Raw genomic sequence first — 19,595 nt, 5'->3', positions numbered from 1 at the left:
ATTGACCCCAGTGTACAGACAAAGGGTTAAGCTTTATTTTTCCTTAACTTCACGAACCAAAAGCTTTGATAACTTTGTTAGGGAAGATCCTAGCGGTTTGCAATCTTCTACAAAAACATGTATTTCGAGTCCTTCAATAATCGTCTAGAACCATATATTCTTGTAAAATGCAACCAACACGCAATCCGAGTGTCCGAAAACCGACACAGATGAAGCCTGCAAGCCGTAGGCGAAATACGTATCTGTCGCGGATTAATAAAAATTGTAGAATTTAATACATATAGTAAAAGTTTTCTTTTACTTAATTTCAAACAAAAGTTTAAACTATTTCGCAAGCCTTGTGGCTCGGAGAACGAAAATTAAACATTCAAACATTTCCGCGTAGTTTGGAGAAAAACACCACGGCGGGTTCTAGTGTTAGCTGTAATGGGTGCTAAAGAATTTGGTGCTGCGAGAACACAGCGCTCAGTGGTAAGCGATGAAAGTGCGAGTGATGCTCTCCGCTTAACCAACTTAGTTTATCAATTTTTCGCCCACCGCTTGCGCTTCACCTTGCGAATGAACCAGCGCGGGAAAAATGATGACTCCCCAAGTAACATTTTGGTTTTTATTACACTCTTATGATAGCATCTAAGACCAAAATTAGTCATGAATACCGCCAGGGCTGTCATTCGCTCACACTATGCGCCCAATGTTCCAATATTATGCCTTGTCGCGCAGAGCGATTCGGCAACACACCTCTACAGCTAATATGCACACAGCGTACGAGCGAAAGCGGAGTGGGAGCGAACGACAGCACTCGGTGAAAATCGCCCAGTGAGTGACAAACAGCACTTGGTGCTGCCCTTTGCCACACTCCGTGCGGAATTGCGCAAAAAAATTGTTTTGTATTTACAAATTTTCTGCCCTTTTAAAAGTGAAAATACACGCTGCACTGAACAACTAATATGGTCTATATTAAGTTAGTACGGATCAGGCACTGCAACAGTAAAAATGTTTTTTTCAATCACACCACTTCAACTGACCCAGCGCAGGGTGTACAATCCAGCCGCGCAGAGTGCGGCTCTTGGTGTGATAAAGCACGCAGCAAATTTATCACTCTGCGTTTGCGACTGCCTTTTGTTGGTGCGCGTAAAACACGAAAGAGCGTGTTTAGCAAAAGAGACACTGAAGGGAATTTGTGGGCGAACACACACCGCATGGCGAGTGTTGTGTTGTTTAAGAATGTGTGTCTTTTGGTCTGCGCTGCGGTTTATGCCACCTCTGAATACCGCCATAAGAGTACATTACAGTACAGTACATTATTGCATGAGTCAGATGAAGAGCTCACGCGCGGGATGTAATTTGCTGGTCGGCAGAATAGTAGGAAGCGATTCTCGCGTGAAGATCTCGCCTAGGGAAATAGAGTAGGTGGGGAAATTTCCCCGTTTTCGTATAAGGCCCGCTGTATAGAGAAAATAAACGAGAGTTGACAAGTCCATCCAAATGGTTAGCATACGGAGAAAATGCTTCTTTCTTATTCGCGGCCGTTCCCCATGCTTTTAGTAATTAGGTCGCTCGGTAGTTTTGGGTTGCTCTTTAATAGCAAAGCAAAGCCTAGGTTCGTCAGAAGTTTTAAGGAAAGTATAGATTCGTTAATTTTATTTACTTGAAAAAAATATGAAAGTGAATCAAAATATAAATGATCTTAATTTGGAATGAATTTGGAGGAATTGGAGTATTGATGGTAAGCGGTGTGGCTCTGTTTATTACCAGAAAACCAAAGAGCGTGAATGGGGTCTGTTTCATCGATTAGATTACAATATAGTTCGACAGTATTTATTCGATAGTAGTTGGTGGAAACTGAAGTTTTGATCACCAGAAATCATAATATGTTTAATTTTTTGATCATTGGCATATTAAAAATTAATATATTAAAATATCTTAAAACTATTTGCCCCAAATGTTTCTTGAATAACATAGCTTAAACATTATATGGGCAGCCTGGAATTTTTCCTCCAATCCTGGAAAAACCTAGAAAACTCAGGAAATTCTTTTTTCGAAAACTAAGTAGACACGCTGACACCATTTGTTAGGACTGTTAGTTGGTTCAACTCCGTTTCAGAAAAAGAAGTGTAGAAGTGACGGAAATTATATTGGCTATTATCTTGCGCCCGAATCAATTTGATGTCCTAAAAGTAAACCGAAGTCTTGAAAGAAAACGTGAGCTTCGACGTGTATTTTGGAGTAATGTTTAAATTGGTTAAACAACACGCTCAACTAGAGATTGGGAGCTGTGAGTTCGACTCTCACCTTCGCTAAGTCTATATTTTTGGCCTAATATCAAGAATTTTCAGTTTGCCTGAATCTTCATTTCTCGCATTAAGCATTTATTCTTCCCCAACAGAAAAGTAAAAAGCCGACTGCTATACGTCGTTGAAAAGAAAAGAAAAAAGTAATGTTTAAAGTTAAGAACTCCTCTCAATGATCAGCACCGGTTATGCACCGTCATTCGTTGTTAAGTTTTTCAGTCAAAAATTCAGGAGCGAAATATAATACAAAAGTGATAGATACTGCTTCAGATTGACTCCAATAAACGTAACAGCTGACATAATATGATCGCAACAATTCACAACAAACGCAAACAGATGCGGATGCTACTGGCAATCCAAACAATTCGGTACAATTTCGTTGCAGCAACGCAAGCAACACCGTACGAAACCATTTTACATGAACTCAATTAAAATCTGCGAAATTGCGCTGTTCCCTCTCAGCGTCAACAAAGAGTCATAAATACACATGTGACTCGCGTTTTATCTGGACCTATCGAACTGTGTGCCGTGCCGGGTGTTGAGGTATCGAAACAAACATCAATGCACCGTTATTTTTTGCTTATTTTTTTGTTATCAGCATGCACGATTCATTTCCCAATTCTTTCGCTTCGAGCGATAAAATCGATTCGCTTCTGTGACCTCGGTAGGGCAGGCGGTTCGTGTGTGACATAGTTTGATCCATGCAAGGCAGAATTGTTCACACTTTTCACCGAATATCGGAATCATGAAACAAAACGACTGTAATATATGCGCGGGGGAGTGTGAATAGTAAATACAAGAAGTGCGAGAAGTGCGAGAAGTGAGTGAAGCTAGCAAGCAAGCAACAACAAAAAATAATTAAAACCAGCCACCCACCCCCCAGTGCTTGCTCCAGTTCCAGTTCGGGAAAAGCAAATTTCAAAGCAACACAACAGTTTATGCGCCATTTAGTCACGCATTGCGCCCCGGACCTGAGAGCGGTGGAAATTTCGTTCCGAGCAAAGGCTGCCGACGGGTTCGACAGGGAAACCGACATAAAAGGAATCACCTCATCAGCGAAATCGCGCTGAAACCACGATGTATCCCTACTACGAGACGGAGTGGAGCATTCTGCCTCCGGAGCACAATCGAAGGTAGGTACCCAATATGCTATATGCATGCATAGTGATGTTTCTTTACGACTTTGCACATTTCGCAAGAGCTGTACCCTGGTACGTGTGACTTGGGCGGGAATTATGGATGGGGGCTTTTAAATGCCAGATGAACGGGTTCACTGGAGCGTTTTATCTTGCGACCGGGGAGCTCACTCCGGGCTCACCCACCCGGGGCACAAGCAGCCAGCAGTGAGTTGTACAATGTCGGTTCGGTAGATGTGTGTGGTAATGTTAGTTCAATTGACACAGCACCAGCCCCAGCCGCAAGATAAGCAATCCGAGCGTTATCGATAGCGATAATGGCTTTATGTGTATTCTTCACCGCCGACAACGACGACGGCGACGTATGGTTTTGCCAAGGTTTAATCTGAATGTTTTGGGGTGAAACGATCTGGGGTGAGCTACTCTGAGATGTTACGTTACAGTTTACGTAGCTCATCTCAGTGGGTGCGCACTTACAGTTAGTTGGGTTTGCTCTACAAATTGGAAATGGTTTGCATACTGTTCGCTGAACCGGAAGCGAACTGAATATTAGCGTCCTTACTCGATCAAAATGATCTGGTAAAGCTGTTGTACAATCAGAGATTTAATACGCCAATTCATTGACATGCCTAGAATGAGGCACAGTGTGGCACGTACACAATAATGTTGCGGATGATGTCCTGCGTTAAATTATTTTAAACTGAAATTAAAGGAATCTAACATGAATTTTCAAAACTTATATAAAATACACTTCGTGTGCAGTTCTGCGTAAACTATTAACCTACTGTTTGTTACGTAATGCAGGATATAATTGCTGTATCCAATCCTCGCGACTCCTGATTTATGATTAATCTTGCTTTAATGGCTCGAAAATACGCTTATGGTCTGTTTATTCTACCGCACACAAGATGATAGAGCTGCCAGTGAAACTATGCTAAATAGTCACGCTAGAGCAACCGTGAAGCCTTATTTTTTTCACTTTCAAATGCAAGTTAGATTAATTAGATCTCGACTGAGTGTTCCCACATGCAATTGACATCGCTTATGCATGTGATATAACTGCTATATCTATATTTGCTCCATCATAAGCAATGGCAATAGACTTCTTCTGTAGTCCTTTTGAGTTTGTCTTCCTCAATCTACAACCAGATTCTAGCAGGGTGCTCATAGAAAGAACATTAAAGAAAATACCAAAATAACTGACTGATGCAAAAATAACGCATAAAAAACAAAAACGGCGCACAAGTGTCATATAAATGACCTAATTCTAGTACAAAAATACCATATAGGTCATTCCATGCCATAGTGACCGAGAAAAAGTTCAAACTTGTAATCGACCTTCACGGATTTGAACCAAATTTTGCCAGATTGTTCGTTTTCGGTCAGAAAGTAAAAATCCAATCGGATCCATTTTTAAGGAAAATACCCGATTTTGTCAAAACTTGTTTTTTCTTTTGCTTATATCTCCGGAAATATTAATAATAGACGGCTTAGTGGTGTAATTGGTTAAACAACACGCTCAACTAGAGGTTGGGAGCTGTGAGTTCGACTCTCACCTTCCCTAAGTCTATATTTTTGGCCTAATACCAAGAATTTTCAGTTTGCCTGGATCTACATTTCTCGCATTAAGCATTTATTCTTCCCCAACGGAAATATTAAGTTTAGAAAGACACTATGCCAAACATTTTTAAACACAATTTGAAAACTAACTTTACATTTTTTTTTCAATGAAGACAATTTTATTTCAAAAATTTCAACTTCATCATGCTCCGAAGATTTTTTTTACATGAGAATCACTCATCGCCCTGAGGTATTTTTTGCCGATCCCGAGATACAGCATTTTAAAGGAAGCAATTCTCCATTTTTAATGTAAAACTAAGAGCAAAATAACTTTTTTTAAAGCACTAATTCTCTACGCAATGTTAAAATACTTTGGCATGTCGGAAAAGCATTTATACAGTATATAACAAGGTTTTACTTAACAGTGTTGCCAACTTTTCAGTTTCCCGCATGATTAGTTACATTAATTAAGGGAATATTAGTCTCCTAGCAACAATAAACACAATAAACAAGGAAGGTAAGAGCTCATGTCTATTAGCGAGATTAAAAACAGTTTACAAGGCTATGATCAAACAACTGACGTATATTTTACGCCTTTTTGAAGTAACATTTCCTCATCTGCTATAAATCAAACGAAAAACTGAAAAGCTGGCAATACTGTTAAGAAAAACTTTGCTATATATTGTATAAATGCTTTCCCGATATGGCAAAGTAGTTTTACATTGCGTAGAGAATCACTGCTTGAAAAAAAAGTTATTTTGCTTATACATTTTGCTTTTACATAAAAAATGGAGAATTGCTTGCTTTAAAATGCTGTATCTCGGGATCGGCAAAGAACACCTCGGGGCGATGAGTGATTCTTACGTAAAAAAATCAGCAAAACACGATGAAGTTGGAATTTTTGAGATCAAATTGTCTTCATTGAGAGGAAAATAAAAATTTAGTTTTCAAATTGAGTTTAAAAACATTTAGCAGCACTGGTGCTTAAAAATAATATTTTTTTCTAGTGCCTTGGGTAATTTCCTTTAAAAATATGAAAATAGTGTCTTTCTAAACCCAATAATTTCGGAGAAATAAGCAAAAGAAAATAAGAGGTTTTGACAAAAAAGGGTATTTTCCTTAAAAAATGGAGGTGCTCCCATTAATCGAGGGAATGTCCGAACGGCACCAAATTTTCGATTTTTGCTTTCTGACCGAAAACGAACAATCTGGCGAAATTTGGTTCAAATTCCTGAAGGTCGATTACACGGGGCTCGGACACTTGGTTGGAATGACCCATATCTATACCTATAAAAATGGATTTCTGTCTGTCTGTCTGTCTGTCTGTCTGTCCGTATGTTCCCTATAGAATCGAAAACTACTAAACCGATCGGCGTGGAAATTGGGGTTTTGGGGCCGGGGATGGTTCTTATGGTGGTTAGAGACTTCTCCCCCCACTAAGAGGAGGGGTTCCCATGCAAATGAAATACAAATTTCTGCATAACTTGAGAATTAATCAAGCAAATGGAACCAAACTTGGCATGTAGGTGTTTTAGGAGACAAGAATTTTTTCTATGGTGCTTTTAGACCCCTCCCCTCTTTTGGAGGGGAATTATGACCCCTCCCCCTTTAGAAGGGGGGCTCCCATACAAATGAAACACAAATTTCCTCATAACTCGAGAACTAATCAATCAAATGGAACGATATTTGGCATGTGGGTGTTTTCAAAGACAAGAATTTTTTCTATGATGAATTGGGACCCCTTACCTTTTTAGGAGGGGGGGCTCTCATACAAATGAAATACAAATTTGCTCATAACTCCAGAAATAATCAAGCAAATAGAACCAAATTTAGCATGTGGGTGTTTTTGCAGGCAAATTTTTTTTCTATGGTGAATTGAGACCCCTTCCCTCTTTAGGAGGAGAATTATGACCCCTCTCCCATTTAACAGGGGAGGCTTCCATACAAATGAAATACAAATTTCTTCATAACTAGAGAACTAATCAAACAAATGTAACCAAGTTTGGCATGTGAAAGTTTTTGGAGGCAAGAACCCTCCTCACTTTAAGAGGCGGGGCTTCTATACAAATGAAAAACAAATCTTTTCATAACTCGAGAACTAATCAATCAAATGGAACTAAATTTGGCATGTGAAAGTTTTTGTAAGCAAGAATTTTTTCTATGATGAATTAGGACCCCTCCTCTTTTCAGGAAGGGGGCTCCCATACAAATGTAATACAAATTTCCGCATAACTTTAGAACTAATCAAGCAAATGAAACTAAACTTGGCATGTGGGTGTTTTGGGAGGCAAATTCTTTTTCTATGGTGCAGGAGTTGGCGCTCCTTTTGATAATTTTTTTTGCCTGAAAATCAAGACTGGAGCTTCTTTTGCATAGTTTCCTGAAAAAATAGCCATTGCACAGTGATATTGCGCCGAAACGTGAAGTTTTTCACATGTAGTGTCTTTAGGAACATTTCTTGGTATAACAAGCCCCTTGTGAAAGAAATCTTTGGTTGATTAATTCCTTTAAAAGTGAGATACGAAATTTATTTTCTCGTATATTCAAGATGCAGGTTTGGTACTTTCGAAAAAGTTGTAGTAAATATCAATACAAACAACTTTGTGGAAGACACCATACTTGTATCTCTTCATGGAAATTATCTATGAAGCGTTATTCTTTCCTGCTTTGGACCACAGTGCATTGTTTTGATCGCATCGTTTTTACGATGTTGTCCATTAGAGTGTCAAGAAACGGGATGAGATCAAAGAAACAGTACAAAAGTAGCGCCATAAACATGCTTAAGAATGGCAAAAATAAAAAACCAGCGCTAGTATATTTTGATGGCACAAGCGATCCAATATGCGCAAAATTTGTTTGAAATTTGTATAAATTTATATAGGAAAATACATTTATTAGCATTTTTAATCTTATACACCACTATACCTATATGCTTAAAGCAACCGATTTTCTTCGCTTTTCTGCTTTTCTTGTTCGATCGTGAATTACAGCTAGTGATGAAAATGACAAATGAAATATTTCTCAAATGTATTTCAATGCAAATTGAAAAAATGTACACACATACATAGACACATACACACACGCATACATACGTACAATGTTAAAAAAAATGTTACAATGTTACAAAAATTTGTTATAAATGCAGTAGGAAGGCCAGGTCACTCCGCTAGGTGGATTAATTCGGGTTTTTTCATATTTCTTTATGTAACTTTTAAATCACCAGCCTAATTATCATGAGAATTGAAGGTTACAGCTCCTAAAAGGTCTCCTTGCATTTGCAATCAATTTTGTTCAAATCCGTTGAGGGACCGCTAAGAAAATAAAGTCATTATTTGTATTTTTATACATAACTTTCGAATTAAAATTCCGATCATTATGAAATTAAATAGCGACCTATCAGGCAACTAAACCTTTCATTTGATACTAAGATCATCAAAATCGGTTCAGCCATCTCCGAGAAAAGTTAATATGATTGAAAAGCGTGACATACGCACATACACACACACATTCACACACAGTAAATGCTCAGTTTTCGAAACTGAGTCGAATGGTACCTGACTTTCGTCCCGCAGGACCTTCTTTTCATTTCCGGGCTTTCAAGTGATTCCTACATACCTTAAGGTATATATTTATATAGTAGAAAGGCGAAAAGATATGCGAAGAAGAATTAAAAGAAAAACTACAAGGTATACAGCCCTAAGGGTTGTACGAAAGGGTGACGTAGGACTTTATTATCAGATCATGAGATGAAAGACTATTGTAATCTACATTTCTGGCATATGCTTATAAAAATCTGTGAGTGCCATTGTTTAGGTGAATATAGGAATGAGAAGAGTGAAACATTCAGATTCAATTCTTTATTGAATACAATGGTGGCTTTGAAAATACTTGGACGGGAGTTCATAAGTACAACGCCTACAACAATAGAGACATAGAGATTTCTTATAAAAATCACTTATGTGCATCAGCAAGGTTGAAATAGTAATGAATGATCAGCCCACAGATTATTGTATAAAATATGATTACGCGTAGCGTGACATGTTTCAATAACCTTACTTTAACTCGCTTGTGGCCTTCAAAAGGGCCATTGGTTACGAATAACATTAAAGCCAAAGCACGTTCATCGCAAATATGACGTGCCACTCGAATGTCCTTCTCTTTTGACATGAATGGCAACAGGCCCGTAAGTTAGCGGCGTCGATTCACTGTCTCTTGCTCCGAGAAGGTTTTACTTTACATTGACAGCTTACCGGTTGTTACATAGCAGAAAATATGGCACATTCGCAAAAATTTCTGTTTTATTTGTATGAGAGTCATTATCCTGGTTTGAAGGGTCTCAAACCATCATAAAATAAATTCATGCCTCCAAAAACCCCCACTTGCCAAATTGGGTTCCATTTGCTTAATTAGTTCTCGAGTTTTGAGGAAATTTATTTTTCATTTGTATAGGAGCCCCCCCTCCCCCTTTACGCCTTCCGTGAAATTGCTCTCTTACCCCCTCCATAAAATTGCTGGTCATTTTATCTATCCAACGACATCTAAATTGTTCAGTTTCGTTTTCACGAAGTGCTACCCAGTCCCAGTATAGTAAACAAAGACGTAGTCCTACGTGAAAATAGAGAAAAAGAAATGGAAAGATATGGACCGGTAAAACCATAGACGGATAAAACTGCTTGATACGACCAGAGATAATTAAAATGGTTTAAAATGGTCGTTGTGAAACGGATGGCTTTATGCGGTGTGAATCAAGTACCAGATTATATGCATAAGTAGTTATACAGGTTTGAGCTATTTATTTATTAGGATTTTTGGCACTTAAAATGGTACTAAAGCTGGAAAACTCGATAGTATCATTTTGGCAAAGTCCCCAAGCAAAAAAATCCTGTTTGTCCAGAAAGACACAACAAAGCAGGTGGGGTCAAGAATAATTTACTTCACAGACTAAAGGGAAGGATAATTTTCCACATTTCCGAAAAGGTTTTTGTCTGCAATTATGTGAAGTCAAAGTTGCTCTTAGGCTTACCCTACAAGTCGAATCATCTTCAGTGCGGAAAGAATCAGACACTTGTGTTCTCTCAGAGAAAAGTCAATGATATGGGGAGATAATGCTAAGATAATCCATCTGTTTGCATCCGGTAACTCCATGTACCAGTAAATCGTGTTCTTAATGGTGTTGATTTGAAACGAATTTTGGAATTGCTAAGCATTTGAACAATACAAGTGCTGGTAGTTATACCAAACTGTTGCACCTTTTGGGTGATCAGTTAAAGGGATTACCCTTTTACCCTAAGTTTATTGCGCTCACTCACAATTTCATTGAAAAGAGTTATTTTCACGATTGCGTTTGCTTGGAATATACCAGTTGAATACAAGCTCACAACTTCACACTTTGTTATGCTTATAATAAGTCAATTCAGTCTGCATCATTCAGCAAATTTTGCAAGCAGCGGCAGTCGTTTTCATTCCCTATCGTAGCAAATAGTTTCAGGTCATCATCGTAACTAACTTGCAGCTGCGTTACTGCAGAATCGCAACAGAACAGAACAGAACAATAAGAGAAGCAAAGGCCCCAAGTTGCTTCCTTGAGGAACTCCAGAGATGTTGCTAAACAATGACGATGTACTGGGTCCTATTTTCACATGTAGTACTCTATCCCTAAGATATGAATGAAGCCAATCAATCATTTGATTTAAAAAGATATATGTTCACCATGTGGAAGTATCTATTTGATATTTCACGCAAATTTTTTAATTATTTATTTATTTATAAAATCCAAAACCGAAACAATAGAAAACGGGTGCATAATGAAGGTTACTAAGGAGAATAAGCAAACTACCACTACTATAGGAACATTTAACATTATAATAGGAACATTGCCACAACTATACAATCAATTTTATCGTTAAGAAAACAATAAGTATTTCGATTAAATTAACAATAAGTTTGGAGAAAAAACACCAAATTGTAAGGCACTATTAATAAGATTTCAACAAATATTAATTTTATTAACCGTTATGTGTGCGACAAAAAAACACCTTTAGCAGGGCGACAAGGGTACCCGGGTACCCAAAATTGATATTGTTATAACATCAACAATTTTAAACCGATTTTTATGAAATAGGTGTCATTTGATTCGTTAATTAATCTAGTTTTGAATTACTTGGCCATTTGGCCATTAAAAGACATACGGGGCCCGAAAATCCGGAATTCCGGCAGAGTGTCCGCTGTGAGGTAGAGAACTGATTGTATTGCAGGAAAATCAGTCATGCGGATATAAAAACTCTAAAAATTCATACAATGAACTATTTCATATAATGAGATGAATCAGGTTGGCCATTCCGGAGTAGGTTCCTATGGGGTTATGGGTGGCCAGTCTAGGATTGGAGGTAAAACCAGGCAATATGGGTATCAAAGTTCTTGGAATTAGTTCGGTAGGTGATATTTTTTACATTTCGATATATTTTGATTGATTATTTCGAAAATGGTTTCTACGGGGTCACAGATGATACCGCAGAATTCAAGATAATGCATTTTCAGAACAGTTTAAAACGTAGAACCATCCGTTATACATTTGGAACCAGTTCCAAAATTATTAATCAGTACTAAACTGGCCATATCGGTTCAAAACGTCTAATAGATCCGCTAAACCAATTCTAATATTGGATTAGGCACCCAACTGGCCATCTGTAACCCTACAGAAACCCAATTCTGGAATGGCCAATGCAATCTAAAGTCACCAATTTATATAATAAGATGAAAAAAGAGTCCACAATGTCAAGTTCAAAACTAATAGCTTTACTGAAGGCTGATATTCTTTCAAAACAAGCGGCTTCCCTCGTTTTACCGGACGTTGCTCCGGGATTGCCGATTCCCGGGAAGTATATGTCATTTGATAGCCAAATGCTTTATTTAATCAAAACTAGACAAATGTACGAATCAAATGCCACTGGTTTCATTCAAATCGGTTCAAGATAGCCAAAGTTATGTACATAGCAAATCATGGGTACCCGGGTATCCTTGTCGCCCTCCTACGTCCCCTCCTCAAGTGCCTCTCATGGCTAATCCCCTTTATGGATATGCACCAAAAATACCTCAATTACTTAAGATCAACGAGTTTTACGATGTCGCAAAATTTCAATGACGTATGTTTTAAACTGAATGAGTTATAACTATTTTAAAACTGAAAAGGTACCCGGGTACCCTGTTGCACACATAACGGTTAACCAAATCCAAAGCTCGACCAAATCGACTTCGAACAATTTTGATATGTATCTATAGTTAACATATTGAATCACCATGTTATCGTATATTCATATTGAAAATCGATAAATTGTGCATTGAAAGTAATTACTCTATTTATTTTCTGCTGCAGCATAACTCCACAATAAGATCATTACAAATTAGTTTTAAAGTTTTTGTTACCAGTCTTAAAGTGTTTGTTAAACAGGACGACTCGAGCCGTTTACATATCGTTTTCATTAACAAGACCATGAACTATGTTCATATGCAAAATATCATGAAATTCTGAGACCTTCCGTACAAATCTGTACGATAATTCTGAAAAATTCCCACAAGAGTAAAAACATTTTATATAAAATTCAAAGAACTCGAAAATGACATGCCAACGAGCCTAATTTCCGCTCTGCATTATACTCTCAGTGACGATTCTTCAATTTATTAGCATCATGCACGTACAAACTTTCCAAGTAACAATTCCAAGTTTTATTGCGTTCCTCTAGTGATTTTCATGATAAAACTATGAGCTCCACCAGAACTTCCTGATGACTGCTATACAATTGCCGACCAAGTGCCCCCAATCTTCAAACAGTATTTATAACCTCTTTAAGAACCAGGTGATACGCTCCAGTAGTCTTACCAAACTCTGCAGAAAGCAGCAAGAAAACCGCTTATGCTTTTCACTGCTTGACAGCTACCGCCATAATTTATTGAAGTTTTTCGCTACGAAGCTTTAAAGCATACAGCTTTGAGCGCTATATTCCAACAACTGTTTGAATTTTATTGCCGCAAATGACGGACCTCATGAAGTCGATGAACGAGATTTCTAAGAATTAACAAACTCAAGACCTATTAGGTAACATCTGTCAGCCTCGAGAATTAGACTTGAAATTCTAGAGCTGCCCATTTTGGAGGGCTTTCGGAGGCCAAAGTTAGTAGGGTAAAATCAAGCCTACAAAGTACGGAAAACAACATCATTGGCCTTTGAAAAGTTCACACATTACTTTTACCCAAATCGAGGCAGTACCTTTGCTCTCCGTCGAATGATCGGAACTCACATGAAAAGATCTTTTTTTGTGGCAGAATAACATAAATTTTCTCACAGCAGAATCCAGAGTTGTGGGCTTTTACACCACTTTATTTTTAGAAAAACATGGTAAGTTTTCCTTTTTTGGTTAAAACTACTAGAAAAAAACTGTACAGTAAACAAATACCACATCATCGAAATTCTCATAAAAATATCTTTCTTTTGACATCAAAAGACTAAGCCAAGCTCAGCAGCATATCCCCACAGTGCTGTAGTTTGCATTAAATCATAATTGGGTTTGATGATGAAGATAAATAATAGCACAGGGTTTTCGCAGTCAAATCAATCAAATTCATACTGGCAGAGGTAGATTTATCATTTTCAACCGAAAAAAAAAACAAACGCTCGAAGTCATTCACATTCACGTATCACTTTCAGAACCCATTTCAGGTTCAGAAACAGTATTTGAACTAGGTAATAAACAGATAAATCGATCCAGGCGTGCGGATCCCGGAACGATTCCAATTTTTTTTCCTTTCATTCCTATTTTCCTACGTCTAAGCCCTTTAATACCGTGTGAAAATAAGCCAACCGTACCGACATCGGATGGACGTGAAAAAATGTTCAGCTATGCGAAATCCCATCGAGAAAAGGGTCGGCCTACGCTTTGCTTGAACTAGTCGGGACAGCACGGGGTTTTCGAATTTCGATTTGGTTTGAACTTTGCATCGTAACTGCTTTTTTCCTAATTGTAAATTAGATTGTTTTCGAATACTTCAATTATGATTTTCCTACGATATATACACATTTTCATGACCAAACAAGCAATTTTTCCCATTATAAAAAGTTATTTTACTACTTGTCGACATATTTCGAACCTGCGTTCTTGCGTTTGTACATCAGAAAGTCAAACTTCAACAGAACGACTGCTTGTTACTGCTTGTTACTGCTATCAACAATTTATGAACTCTTTGTGGTCCATTTGCGGGCGTGCTAAATAATGAAAATTAAATAATTTAAAATTTATGAAAAATGTTACTTGGGGTGTTTCTTGAAACTAACATTAGAGAACAAAGTTTTTATGACAAGCAACAACCAAGGGTTGAAGGCAAAAGCAACAAATAAAGTAGGTATGTATATAAATCGATCGAAATCACCGCTTGCCGCTGGCAGTAGAACATACAGACTAGCGGACTTGCTCCACGTTTTCAATAAAACCGCAATTTTCCCGCTCAACCGATATGATTTTCATTCATCAACAAAAATAAAAATGTAGTTCTCGCTCGATTGAGTGAGTGAGTGCATGGTTTTGATACGACGACGAGATTCCTTAACGGTGTTGCACCGTGGCAAGGGAGGAATGCCCGCCGGGTGTCCATATATGTATGTGTGTACCCACCCCCATCTACGCTATTGTTTATTATCGTGAGTTCGTTTTTATCACCGTTCTGCTCACTAGAACCGTTACCGGTTACGTGCCCGTGGGGTTGGTTGGTTGGTTGGTGGCTGGTGCTTCGCTTTTGCCAGCCAAGAACGAAACGTGCCAGACCGGAAAAAGGTGCTTTGGGCGGGCGGACGACGATGCGAAGCCGGATATGGAAGCACTAAATGGCGACACTAGACGACGCAAGAAGTGAAATAAAAGCGAAAGGACATTTTGTCACTGTCGTTCGAAATGATCGTTGTTTCTTCTTCTGTTTCGATGCCTTCGGGTATGGAGGAATACTCTTTTAAACTGCGTCGAAGTTGGCTCGAAACACAGGTAAGCAAGCCGGCAGTCCGCTTTCCGCGCGTTATTCTAGTGGGACGCTCGCCGTCTTTGGGTAATCCTTACGGAAACTCGAGCACGAGGATAACAGGTGATTGTAGATTGTGCGGGCAGAGGTGGGGAACTTTTCACGTATCCCGCGGCGACGGTGGCAACTGATGATGCGGAATAAATTGCTACTTTGAAATTGATATATGCACGCACTGGCGGTAATAGAAGTCAAGTGTGGATTAGCGAAAAATGGAAGTTTATTGGAGGTTGTTTGAGATGGAGAGCAGTTTTCGAATAAATATAATTTTCGATCGAGCTAGCTTTTTGGATAATCATTTCTCGCATTGTCAAAATATTGAATAGCGATTTTAACAATTTTGCTTACAGGTATTTATCAGCCCTTGCGTGCCTAGACGTAAACAAAAGGTGCGGCACCCGACCTTTCAGAAGAAGGTTTTGACTTGGAAAATTCAAGTAATCGTAGAACGGTGAATCTACTAGAAATCTACCAGTTGAAATTTGATTAGTATTTAGATTTGGAGTTGGACTGGAAATTAGAGTTGTCATTGGGCTTTTTTTCCTCTTGTTGGGTGCTCTTACGCGAGACAGGTGCCAATCAGGAATGACTTGTTTTATGAACCTTGTTAACCTTGTTGATCGGCGACGCAAACCAGATCTCCTTAGGCTCTTATAGGCCCTTTTTAAGATACTGCAGTCTGCGTCCTATTAGTACTCCACAATTGTAGAGCAAGTGTTCCGAGGTTTCGCTCTCGGCAATACACAGGCGACAAATATCATCTTGTAGAAACCGATATTCCGAAGATGATATTTACTCTGATAATGGCCTGTCACAAGACCGGTAAGCATGCTCTCTTATTGAAACTCAGCAACTTTTAAGTAATCTTAATACTTGATAATAATCTTGAGCGATTGGACGGCCATCCAATCGGACATGACTGTTCGGCTCTGCCATTAGGCCATATGAATAAAACAGTTTACTTTGCTTTTCCCGTTTAAATCGTATGGGAACATTTGCTCTATATCTTTTATTCATACGACCTATTGTTTCAGCTCACCCTTCAGCACACAGTCAGAGATTCGGCAGAGTGAATTTGGACCCGTGCATGGAGAGTTAGAGCCACATCCTCGTCTGTCGACTCACTACGAGCCGGCGTGTTGAGGATAGACGAGGAACAGGACTGAACTTCTGCTAGCGCATCATTCAGGTCCTGTTCCTCCTCTATTCTCGTCTCCGCCCCTTCGTTTCCATGTTTTCCGGCAGAGAGAGGCTGCTAGAATCCCTTACCGATCAGTGACCGACTCAATGCAGTAAGGGCAAATTACTGTAGAGGGCACCCTGGCACTGGTATTAGGGGTTTATCCATTCATGTCTATACGTAATAGCCATGGATAACAGCTACTAAAACCATTCTTTTAATGATTTGGAAAATGGTTTAGGGGCTTTGGACCCTCTGCTCTGGTTCTCAGTAGCTTCGGGTTCGTTCGAACATGCCTCTACAGAGATCCGTCACTTGCAGGCGGAGTTTGACATTGGACTTGATATAGGTCATTTAATTGGACTTGAGTTTCGTTTAATCTAGGTTTGAAGCTATACTTCAAATTGAACTGGAAATTGGATTTGATATCAGTCTTAAACTTAAACTTAAAACTCGAATAGAAACTGCACTTGAAATTAGACATAAATTGGACTTGAGATTAGACCTGAATTACATTTGAAATAAGACTTGAAATTGGAATTCAAATTGGACTGGTAATCAGGCCTTAAATTTGACTTCTTTTACCGAGCGCACAGGGCGCTCCCAAATCCCTCCCAAGTGAGGAGCAGCATTACGATTGAAGCTCCACTTCGTCTTCGTATTATCCCCGCACTCGTCTCCGATACTACTAACGAATTCCACTAACTCTTTGCTGGCTCCCCGCAGATTAGTTCCGTTGTCCGAGAAGAAGTCGCCCGGCCAGCCTCGCTGACCGATGAATCGATGAATAGCCAACAACCACGACTGAGTGCACCGGCAACTGCCGCGTGCGGAATGCAATACAGCTGCCTCAGCTCATTCTTCACTGCTTGACGATAACCGTGTGCGCTCTTTTCATGGTATTGTTGAACATTCAGTCTAGTTATTCGGTGGTCACTTGGTAAAATCACTGGAAATCGCAATTTGATCGGCACAACAGCCTTAAAATTGAAAAAAAACTTGACGTTGGTCATTATATTAGTTCTAAATTCAAACTTTAATTTTTGTTTCAAACCGGACAGGGAAACGAAATAAGACACAAAGTTATACTTGAAATTAAGATTCAAATTTTTTTCTTTTGCAGTACCGTTTTTCTACTATTTGTTCTTTTTCTATACCGTTTTCTTGGCTTTCATTCTCACTTGTCGTCTTCTTCTTCTTTTCGTTTTTTTTTTCTCTTTTTCTATTGTATTTCTTCTTTCCTAATCGCATGTTTTCTGTTTCATTGTACAATTTTTTTCGTTTCTGGTCCTATTTTTTTCTAATATTCAACTCTGTTTTCCCTTTTGTTTTCCACTCATTTTTGTTACTTACTCTCCAGTTTTCGGTCTTTTCTATTGGTTTTTTCTTTTTATCATTTCCAGTTTTGCCTTTTTCTAATTCTTTTTATCTCCTTTCCCTAGCCTGTTTCGTTTTTGTTTGTTCCGTTCTCCCTCCTTTGAATGCCTCGTTTTTCTTTCTCATCTGATAGGTTTATTTTGTTTTAGGCTTTCTTTTTCTCTTTTGTTCTTCGGTTTTCTGTTTGCTCTTCCATTTATCGTCTTTTTCTCACCTTTCTACTTTTTTAGTCCATTTTTTTTGTCCCATTTTTCCGTTTCAAGTCTCAGCGCTCTTCTTTTATGTCTCGTTTGTCCTCTTGTTTCCATTTCCCTCGCTATTCTTGTTTTCCTTTCCGATTTCTTATGCTGTCTGTCTTTTGGTTCTTGTCTAATTTTTCCTCCTTTTCTGTCTCGTTCTTCTTTTTTCTGTCCGTATATTTTTATTTCTCGGTTTTGTTCTCCTTTTCAGGTCCGTTTTTTCTTCTCTTTTCTATTCTGTTTTTTGTTTACGTCTGTTCCTTTCTTTCTCTTATAATTATAAAGGAAAGAGTGTCCCTTTTCTGTAGCCATTTATTTGTCTTTTCCATTTTATCCCTTTTGTCTTCTCTATTTCCTCCTATTACAGGGATACCTCGATATAAGACAATTTATAATTTAAAAAAGTTGTATCGAAATTGTCTTATATCGAAACATGATTTTTTTCACAAAAAATTCGGCATTAGCAGTCACCAATTTTACTCTGTGTTGTGTGTTTATGTTTTTGAACTATTTAATATTGTTTGAGCTATTAGTTTTTTACAATTTTTAGGGTTATTTTAAAATAATGATAATCTTCATGGCGCCAATTTTGGAATGGAAAATTAGCTCTGGTAGCGTTACCAGCTATGACAAAGGGATTCGTCTTATATCGAGGTAAAAATTGTCTTATATCGAATTGTCTTATATCGAGGTTTTTTTTATAACGAGGTTGTCTTATATCGAGGTATCCCTGTATTCCTTTTCTGTCATGTACCCATCCCTGTTCTTTTCCTCTGTTTCTGTCCATTTTCCTGCTACCGTATTTTCTCTCGTTTTTGTTCCGTCTTTTTTTCTGTCCAGTTTGTCCTCATTTTCATTTTCGTTTTACTCGTTTGTTTATCGTTTGGGAAAACGATCTTTCCTCTCGTTTTTTCTTTTCTCTTCGGTTCTCCCTTTTCTTCTCTCCCGTTTTCTTGTTCTCTTTCTCGCGTATTTCCTCTTTTCTATCCCGTTTGTTCAATTTCTGTCACGTTTTCCCATGCCCTTCCGCGTTTTGTCCGTTTTCTGAAAAACAACTTTCAATTCCTCAATTATCCTCAATTGGAAATGGACAGCGCTTCGTTAAAGAACACTAAACTAAGCCAAACTACACGTATTATTCTGTCTTTACCCAAACAAGTTCCCTGAGCCCGTTCCAATTATTAAGCAACGCGTGTTGGCCGGTTGCGCGGATGACGACCGTCCCTTTGAACACATTCAGCTTCCTAATCTGTCATTTGTGACAACTCGGCAGTTGATTCAAGTAGTTCTGAGACGACTCCGCTTTGAAAGTATTGACGCAGTTCAAGTATGCATACGTAGGCCGTGGAATCGCTGTTAATTCGCGCTTGATTAACATATGGCTGCTTAGTCCCCCAAAGCCTTCCGAAACGGGTAACTCGGGAAGCTTGGGTTACGTGGTTTTCTGAAAGATTTTCGACATCTGTTGCTCGTTGCCTATTGGGTCAGCCTTAACGACAAGGTCGTCAGAGTCCACTTATGGCACTCAGTATGGCACCGAATATCACCCTTCCCTTCCCTTCTTCAATGTACCAGCATGCTCCCATAGACTCGGGAAACCATCACAAAAAATAAAATTAGTTCAACTAACCTGCTAGCGGTAATTAGATCTTGCAACTCGTAGCACTAAACATTGCATTCTATAGGTTCTATTACTTTTTTGGGAATAAATTACACTTAATACTGATATTTCTGCCCAATTAAAATTCATCTC

At 38.6% G+C, this 19,595-nt stretch overlaps 1 protein-coding gene across 1 annotated transcript in view; it reads left to right on the top strand.

Annotated features, from left to right (window-relative positions):
• The first annotated feature begins 3,368 nt into the window (after window positions 1-3,368).
• LOC128744265 (AP-1 complex subunit gamma-1-like) overlaps window positions 3,369-19,595 on the top strand; it is a 99,586-nt gene continuing 83,359 nt past the window's right edge. Inside the window, exon 1 of the mRNA XM_053841122.1 lies at window positions 3,369-3,424. Within this exon, the coding sequence (XP_053697097.1) occupies window positions 3,369-3,424 (56 nt within the window). The remainder of the gene's footprint in view (window positions 3,425-19,595) is intronic.

This window comes from Sabethes cyaneus, chromosome 3 (assembly GCF_943734655.1).
Source record: "Sabethes cyaneus chromosome 3, idSabCyanKW18_F2, whole genome shotgun sequence".
In the NCBI taxonomy this organism is placed as follows: domain Eukaryota; kingdom Metazoa; phylum Arthropoda; class Insecta; order Diptera; family Culicidae; genus Sabethes; species Sabethes cyaneus.
This window is presented reverse-complemented; position numbering and strand designations above follow the sequence as displayed.